The sequence below is a fragment of the Jatropha curcas genome, chromosome 10 (genome assembly GCF_041381405.1).
Source record: "Jatropha curcas cultivar XTBG-Jc1 chromosome 10, XTBG_Jcur_1.0, whole genome shotgun sequence".
In the NCBI taxonomy this organism is placed as follows: domain Eukaryota; kingdom Viridiplantae; phylum Streptophyta; class Magnoliopsida; order Malpighiales; family Euphorbiaceae; genus Jatropha; species Jatropha curcas.
In genome coordinates this window covers 14,670,923-14,679,987 of record NC_143160.1, presented here as the reverse complement: position 1 = coordinate 14,679,987, position 9,065 = coordinate 14,670,923, and the positions used below count along the sequence as shown (strand labels likewise).

The window sequence follows — 9,065 nt, the reverse complement described above, 5'->3', positions numbered from 1 at the left end:
CTTCTTTTCTTTCGGCTCCTCTCCGCCTTTCTCTGTCATTCTCTTCTTCGCTCCATCAACAGCAATCTCTTTTCCCTTAGCCTGCATACTGCTCTCGGGATTGTACACTCGCCCACTGCGGGTCAAGCTCTGAACACCTACTTCATTCACTTCTTCTTCACTGCTGTAGTACCATTGTTCCTCTTGATCGGCTAAGCTCTTTTGAATGGCCAGCTGGAGCTGTTCATCTTCATCCTCTGGTACATCACCTACTTTCACAGTGATACTTTTCTCAATTTCAATCTTCACCGGCACCTTTTCTTCCTCATCACTACTACAGTCATCCCATATGTTTAACATAGCGCACATCCGCTCTTCCCATTCTGCTTCAGGTAATACTACCTCTTCTGGTAATCCGCTCCCAATCGCATTGATCGATCCGCCCGACTGAGACTTACGAGACGGATAATTGTACTGATATTGGGGAAGCGGATTATTTTTGGTGCTTGGTTTGCTCTTGTCCGAAGGCTTAGTAATCTTCCCACTATCGATCAAGTCTTGAATATCGTGCCTTAATTTGAAACATTCGTCAGTTGAATGTCCCTTGCACTGATGATAATCGCAATTTCTATCCATATATCTCCCTCGAACTGGTTTAGTCGGGTCGACCGGTAGCTTCGACAACACCCCATTCTTGATACAAGATCTCAGTACTGTGCTCAAGGGTCTCCCCAAATCAGTGAACTCTCTCCTACGCCTTTCATTAACTGATCCCACTATAGCATTGTTATTCCCCGACTGATTCTGATTACTGCTTCCGGCACCTCTGTCACCATAAGAAATCTAGTAGTTACCAAACCCTCTATTCTTCTTCTTTTCTTCCTTATACAGCTCCTCAATGTTCAATCCAGCGCTTTGAACTAAAGAAAAGTCTGTGAGAGGTTGGGTCAACATCCTTTCCTTGAAAAAGGGCAACAGACTCCTACTGAAGATGCGGATCAATTCTTTATCTTTTGGCCTTGTCTGAACTCTATACAACTTAGTTCTCCATCTCCTGTAGTAATCAGAAAAGCTCTCGTCCTTCCCCTGTCTTAAACTCTCCAGATCGCGCAAGCTGAATTCATCACTCTCGTCGGTCTTGAAGTGCTTAAGAAAAGCGGTCTGCAGCTTGATCCAATTCTTCTGAACCTCCTCATCTAGACCATCGTACCACCTCCGATAGTCTTTATGCAGTGTTTGCGGAAATGCACGCAAGACATCTTCCTCGTTATACCGGTTCATCTGTGATACTCGGAGGAATTCAGACAAGTGAGAGCGAGGATCATTGTCTCCTTCAAATATGGTATGCTTGAATGTTTTAAATGAAGCCGAACTGGTCGGGTGCAAAACGTACTCAGTGATGTGAAAATTAGTGACTGGATCTTTCTCTTTTACTGCCGCCATTTTGTCGAATCTTTCTTTCAGATCGGCAAGTTGTTTGAGCACATCATTCTCGACTTGGACAGTGTTTCCCACAGAAGCTTGGTTTTCTGATACAGGTTCTGGAATTGGCCTTTCTTCCACCACAGGCTGACTACTAGAAGGGGGAGTAGTTTGGTTTTGGGCCCTATCTTGGGCAAGAGCCGCAGCCACAATCTGAGCAATGGTTCTTATCTGAGTCTCAGAAAATCCGATCTCATTTTCCGTGTTATCCACCATTTCTACTGAATCTGAGTCAGGCTCTGAATCTGATGAAGTTGAATGATTCACTGAACTAATTGGAGTAAACTCGGGGATTGGGGAGGTTCTGACGAGACGCTGACCAGGATGTCGGTTCCAAGCTCTCGAAGCAATTTCTCGGGAAGGATCAATTCTGATAAAAAAATTCAGAGTTAAAGAAGGCCCTGCATGTATGCATGCGAGAATGAAAACACATAGGATGAGAAATGCATTTCTAATGTGCTAAAACCAATATGGAAATAAGATCTCGATTTCGACGACTGGACCAAAAATTCGGTATGAATAATACATCAATAACTTATTTTGTACTTAAACATTTCAGGCATTATCTGTCGTCGATCGTTCCTTTTGGATTTACGATCGGCTATTTTCTCTCAAATCCCTAACTTTTGCCTCGGAATAAAAGAATTTCCGAGCGGGATTTTATTATTCTTGTTATTGTGTATTTTTTTGTATCCTTACTTTTTGCCTTGGAACATATGGTCCCAAGCAGGATTTCATTTTTATTTTATTACAACTGTCATAATCTTTCACTTATTTTCAGATAATGCGAGAAATGTTAAAATACAAAGGAATTGTAACCCCCTTATAACTCCCTTTTCTTTCGGGCAGTAATTCACAATAAGCGATTGCATAATATTATTTGAAACGAATTTGAGGTCCGGTCTCAAAATCAAGGTCAAATGTCCATACCGGACATTAGCTCTTATTAATGCATGGCTGAAAAAGGAAAATGTTACATGGTGCATGAATGTCACAACATATGTACAGTTTATATCAAACAGGGGAACGAGAGTTGGGAAATGCATGCCTTCCAACCTTATTTCTCCCACACACGAATTCCGTTGGTATAAATTCCGACATCTGTTTCCTAGGAATTGGTCTAATCTCGACAACCAACAGGGGGTTTTGAGATTGACGATATAAACTCTCGGAAATGAATGCAGCATTACAACAGCAAACAGAATCGGGTGCACCTTAGGGGAAGTAACTAAGGCTTTGAACTATGTGCATTGGCTTCGGTCTCATTGGGCTGAACAAAGTCTGGGTTCCGCAAACAGGATTCGGGCTTTGTTGGGCCTACTCCTTTCGACGCACCTTTAAGGTACTAGGCTTGCGGTTGGTAGTAATGTTAATTCTCGGATGGATGCGCCTAAATCGCATGGTCTAGGCTAGATCCACCGTCAAATTTAACACCAGTACCGAAGGGTGATACGGGTAGAATGAGGTGAGAAGAGAGAAATGCGAATGAATGCAAAAATCCTAGAAAGAAAATGTAAGCAATTAAACACATACGGACGATTAATAATTTTCCATCGGCTTTCTATTCAATTTTATTCAGAAGATCATAAGCTTTAGAGTCAATTCCTAATTGCAACCACTAGATTGTTTATTAAAAACAACCGGGGATTAATGGGTGCAAAATTCCCCAGTGAAGTCGCCAAACTGTTTTTCCCCCCAGATGAAAAATCATATAAAGAAATAATAATATGATGTGGTTTTTATTTATTATTATTTTTGGAAAAGCGGTGATAAAAATCCTTTTTGGATATGCGATGCCGATAAATCGGTCTTATAAATCATTTTTAGTCGCCACCCATTTTTTCGGCAATGGGACCGTTTCCATTTTTTATTTTGTGAAAATGACTCCACTTTAACCCATTTTATTCAAGGCCTTTTATTCAGAAAAACTGGTCAGACGAACCAATAAGGTTCTAGGTAAGGGAATTGGGTACGTCGGCCCGTTGGAAGCCGACGCCCGGAAAACCGGCCTCTTTTAACCTACGATTTCTAATTTAATTTTATTTTAGAAAAGCCAAATTATTTAAACCCAACCCGAATAAATCGAACCGAATTCCTATGTGGAAAATTAATTAACCATCCCAATTAGATTCATTCATTGCATTCATCACAGATAAATCATATCATCCATCATCCATCCATAATACATATCAAACAAAGTAAAAGATCCGCTCTTGCCTTATGGTTAAAGGCGGGCCACAAACCGAGTTTAGTAATGTAATTAATAATAAACGATAGGAAATAAAATCTTGAAAATCTCATAATCATCAATAATTAATTGACTTTGCTTGATTAAAACTCAATTTGCCCACTATTGATAATTTCCCGGATTATATTTAAAAGGAAGATTAATTTACTGAAATGAGACTGCACTAAAAATAATGAAAATGTGCTAGTACTGGAAGATAGTCGCGTCACGCGGGTGTTCTACGAAGAACAGTCGCGTTACGCACCCCTTATTTTTTATTCTTAGACTTGTAATGGTTGCGTCACGCAGCTGTTCTATGAAGAATAGTCGCATGACGAAACTCTGGTTATGATCTGGAAACTAGAACAGTCGCGTCACGCAAGTGTTCTATGAAGAACAGCCGCGTGACGGAACTCTGGTTATGATCTGGAAACTAGAACAGTCGCGTCACGCAGGTGTTCTATGAAGAACAGCCGCGTGACGTAACTATTAGCTACGTGACAGCACTATTCGTGACATTATTAAAATCCTTAGGTATATGGATTTTTTATTTAAAACAAAATATTAGATACGGATATAAAAACAAAATGAAAATGAGTACGTGAACAGCTGCGTCACGCAGGTGGTCTAGTCCAGGTCAGGGGCTTTTGGACATGAACAGTCGCGTCACGCAGGTAGTAGCTGCGTGACGCGGCTGCTCTGGTCCGCAACTACCTTTCAAACTGGTCCTTTTTACGTTTCTTTTTTTGTCCAAAGTAATTATAACGGACCCAAAAAGACTCAACAATAGGCAAACTTACGTTTTGTCAAAGGCAAACCAATTAATCAACGCAAAAATGAGATTTTTAAGATGTAAAATGCTAAAAATAAATGAAAATAAAAAGAATGAAGTTAGAACTGTTACCTAGCCCTCAGATTTGAGGATTGCATGTACTGAAATTGATTCAGAGGTGTTGTTTCACAATTCCAGAAGCGCAATCACCAAGTTCTTTCACAAAAATGAAATTGTTTTCCTCTCTTTTCCTCTTTTTTTTTTTATCTTTTTTGTTATATCTTTCTTTGATTTTAAATCTAAATATCTATGACTTGATCTACCTCAAGTTCACTCATTGGAGTTCTTGAGAAAGAGCTTTAGTCGTTTTTTTTTTTAGATGTCTCAACTTAGAAAGTCGTGTTTCTTAGAGGAAAATGAAAGCAAAATGTCAAAAGTGTCAAAAGTCCCGTTTTTGCTGTAAAATGTTGTATTTATATGGCTAGGGCAACAGAGCAGTCGCGTCACGCGGGTAGAAGCTGCGTGACGCACCCGTCTACCTGCGTAACGCGACTTACTTTTCGTACAGTTGCCGCGTATCCATACAAACAGTGCAGGCCGTTGCACGGGCACGCGCCAGAGGTGTCAGTCCTGTTAGAGCTGCGTGACGCAGCTGAGAGTGCCGTCACGCAGGTACTAGCTGCGTGACGCAGCCCTAACACGGGTCAGGCTCCTTTGGGCGGTTTGATTTAATTTTTGGTTCAAAACACTTCCGGTTTATTGTGAAACCTTATTCTTTGTCCTCATATCATCATCGGGTCAGGTGGAGGCATAAAATCACACGTCAACACATAAATAAAAGGAACAAAAATAAAAATAGAAAGTAAACGAAAAAAGAACCAAAAATAATCAATCTTTAGGTGGTGGATGTGGATATGGCTGCAGCAATTGAATCACTGTTTGGAGTTGGCTAGCAATTCCCTGGTATTGGCCTTGCATGGTGTCTATACGAGAGTTAAGGCTCCCATGCATAATCTCTATTGGCTAGAACCGGTCAGCAATCATGGACTCCATTCCATTAAGGCAGGCATCAAACATGTCCATTCGGGACATCATACGTGCAAGAACTTCATCATTGGATAAGTCAGACGCTCTTTGAAAAGACGGACCAGCTTTAGAAGTACTTGCACTAGAAGAAGTACCAAAACCAGGGAAGGGATTCAGATTACCCTCCTCCATATTAGTGTCACCAGCATCCTCAACCTCCTCATCATCAGAACTCTCTTCTTGGGATCCCACAATACGGAATGAATCCCCTATCTTCTCTACCAACTTCATATGCATAATAACATCTAAGTCTAGCCTAGTGCCCTTTCCTCCTCCCACACTATCATAAACTAGCCGAGCAGGGTTCCAAACTCAAATAAGATGCAATTCGGGTCGCAAAACACCCCATCATAATACCTCCTTTATTTGCCCATGCAACTCTAGCCCATCGTAGGCATAACTAATAGCTAACATTCAGAAAAAATCCCCTGATCGATCGCCCATATAAAACATAATTCATTTTGAATCAACACTCCATCACTCTCACTTCGCCCAAAAATAGTGTTGGCCAAAAATTCATGAATATATCTATAGGCTGGGTTTTTCAATTTAGAAGCTTTTGAAAATCTAAGATTATAGTGAAAGTCACCAATCAGATTGGTCCATGTGCTTCGATCCATAAAATCCTTAGGAATTTGATTAAGGGCCTTCTGATTAGGGAAACCAAAGATGTGACTAATCTCATTTACCGAAAGTTCATAATTTCTTCCAAAAAGCCTGAATTTAATTTTTCTAGGGAAATCAACAGGCAACAGACGAATGAGAGCAGAATATGAACTCAAAAATTCTAAGGTCATAGGCGCATAAACAAGGTCTTTCATGGCAATAAATTGTTCCCACCCAATACGCTTAAGGTGTTCTAAAACAGCATCTCTAAACCTCACTCGTGCTAAAGCAAATTCATTAATAAAACGATTTGGCAAAACAGGGTGAAGAGAGAGTTTATTGTACCTTTCCCTTTGTTCTAGTGAGCCGATCTGAAACGGAGGAGGAACCGGAGCTTTAGGAGAAGGAACGGTTAGAGGAGGATCAATTGGAGGACGGTCGATTGGCCGAGTTCTTGTGGCCACTGAAGAGGTAGGCCTACTGCATTTGCACCTTGGAGGCATGGTGAAAGAAGGAGAAAAGAGAAGAAAATTGTTTTGTTAAGCTTTTGGTTTGAGAGAAAAAAGAGGAAGAAAGATGAAGAAGAATGGGGAGGAGGGGGCGTGCATTGGGTTGAAGTGAAAAAGTGGGAAGAACGGCTAGGGCGTGCGCTTTAAATAGATAGGGATGCATGGTAACCGAAAAGGCGCTTTTTAAAACTATAGATCTGGAACATGGCATGGCCGTGCTTCATAGCACGGTCAGGGCGTGCTAGAAGCTGAGTCTTTGAGGCGCGGATTGACACAGGCGTACTACACGGCACGGCAAGAGCGTGCTAGGCTCTGACCTGCAATGAAGCATAGTCAGGGCGTGCTAGAAGCTGAGTCTTTGAGGCGCGGACTGACACGGGTGTGCTATATGGCACGGCAAGAGCGTGCTAGGCTCTGACCTGCAAAGGCAAAATTTTTCTTACCTGGCATTGGCGTGCTGCTTGGCATGGTTGGGGCGTGCGAGCCTCTGACCTGCAAGGGCAAAATTTGTCTTACTTGGCATGGACGTGCTGATTGGCACGGCACGGGAGTGCTAGACTCTGACTTATAAGACTGATCTACACCTTTTTGGAGCACGAGAGTGCTATTTGGCACGGCCAGGGCGTGCGAGCCTCTGACCTACAAGACCGATCTTCACTTTTAAAGCACGGGCGTGCTAAACCCTGTCACCTCAACTTGTACCTGAAATAACTTGACCAAACACAGAAGAACAAGCATGATTTAAAAATTGTGGGAAAAATGATAAAAGAAGTAAAAATAAATAAAAAATACGAAAGATAAGGAAGAGTATATGGTTTTCTCCTACAAGCGCTTTTGTTTAACGTCGTTAAGCTAGACGCACCAAACCACATAAGGCAAAATTAAGCAAGGCTTATAACGATTTTGACTGAATCGAAGCATCCACTTTGGTAAACCTTTAACCATTCAGCATTAACCTTGAAACTCCTATTTCCATTGACTATTTCAACTACTCCATGTGGAAAAATTTCCTTGATTGTGAATGGTCCAGACCACCTAGAGCGCAATTCACCTGGAAAAAGATGGAGTCTATAGTTATAAAGTAATACCTGTTGGCCTACCTTTAGACCCCTCAGAATAATATGCTTAGCATGCCACTGTTTGGTGCGGTCTTTATAGATTTTGGCATTCTCATAAGCATTGAGTATCATTTCATCCATCATGTTCAATTGAAGTAACCTCTTTTGACCAACCACCTTAGCATTAAAGTTAAGAAACTGGATTTCCCAATATGCCTTGTGCTCTAACTCAACAGGGAGGTGACAAGCCTTACCGTAGACCATTCGATATTGAGACATACCAATTGGTGTTTTAAATGCAGTTTTATATGCCCAAAGAGCGTCATCAAGCTTCTTAGACCAGTCCTTCCTGGCCAACTATGGTCTCCAGTATCTTCTTAATTTCCCTATTAGTGACTTCCACTTGTCCACTTGTTTGAGGGTGATATGGGGTACCTACACGATGAGTAACACCATATTTTAAAAGAAAGGAATCTAAGTACTTGTTGCAAAAGTGCTTACCTCCGTCTGTGATTATTGCTCTCGGAGGACCATGCCATGTGAAAATATATTTCTTGATGAAGTTCATCACACTCTTGGCATCATTGTTGGGAAAGGCAACAGCTTCTGCCCATTTTGAGACATAATCCACCGCTACTAGAATGTATTGGTTGAATAAGAGGATGGGAATGGCCCCATGAAATCCAAGCCCCAAACATCAAAGATCTCCACTTCAAGGATATTGTTTAATGGCATCTCATGTCGCTTGGAGATATTACCTAACCTTTGACAACAATCACAAAGACGAACAAAATTAAAAGCATCTTTAAATAAGTTAGGCCAATACAAACCGCTTTCTAAAATACGTGTTGCTGTCTAGCTTGCTCCAAACTGTCCTCCATATTCCACTGAATGGCAGAATCGAAGGACACTTTCCATTTCCTATTCCGGTATACATCGTCAAAAAAGCTGATTACTACAATACTTGAACAAGAAAGGCTCCTCCTAGTAGTAATATTTAAGATCATGAAAAAAAATTGTTCTTTTGTTGATAAGAAAGATTTGGAGGAGTAATCTTGCAAGCAAGGTAGTTAACTATATCGACAGACCATGGAGCTTAGGCATTTGCTAAGAGGAGAAGATGTTCATGGGGGAAGTCTTCATTGATTTACAATTCTGCTGGCACTTCTTCCCCCAATTCAAGCCTGGATAAGTGATCTGCCACAACGTTCTCGGTTCCCTTTTTATCACGAATCTCTAAATCAAATTCCTGTAACAAAAGAACCCAACGAATTAATCTAGGTTTTACATCTTTCTTTTCTAATAAATACTTAATAGCAGAATGCTCAGTGTAAACTATTATTTTA

At 41.0% G+C, this 9,065-nt stretch overlaps 1 protein-coding gene across 1 annotated transcript; it reads right to left on the bottom strand.

Annotated features, from left to right (window-relative positions):
* Window positions 1-7,542: 7,542 nt before the first annotated feature.
* Window positions 7,543-7,983, bottom strand: LOC149493166 (uncharacterized). Its single transcript, XM_089715425.1, has one exon. The coding sequence runs from the start codon at window positions 7,981-7,983 to the stop codon at window positions 7,543-7,545; it is 441 nt and encodes a 146-aa protein (XP_089571551.1).
* Between the last annotated feature and the right edge of the window lie 1,082 nt (window positions 7,984-9,065).

What these genes read in the sequence shown, in the direction of transcription:
- LOC149493166 (XM_089715425.1), bottom strand. Translation starts at nt 7,983, where the DNA reads ATGGTCTACGGTAAGGCTTGTCACCTCCCTGTTGAGTTAGAGCACAAG.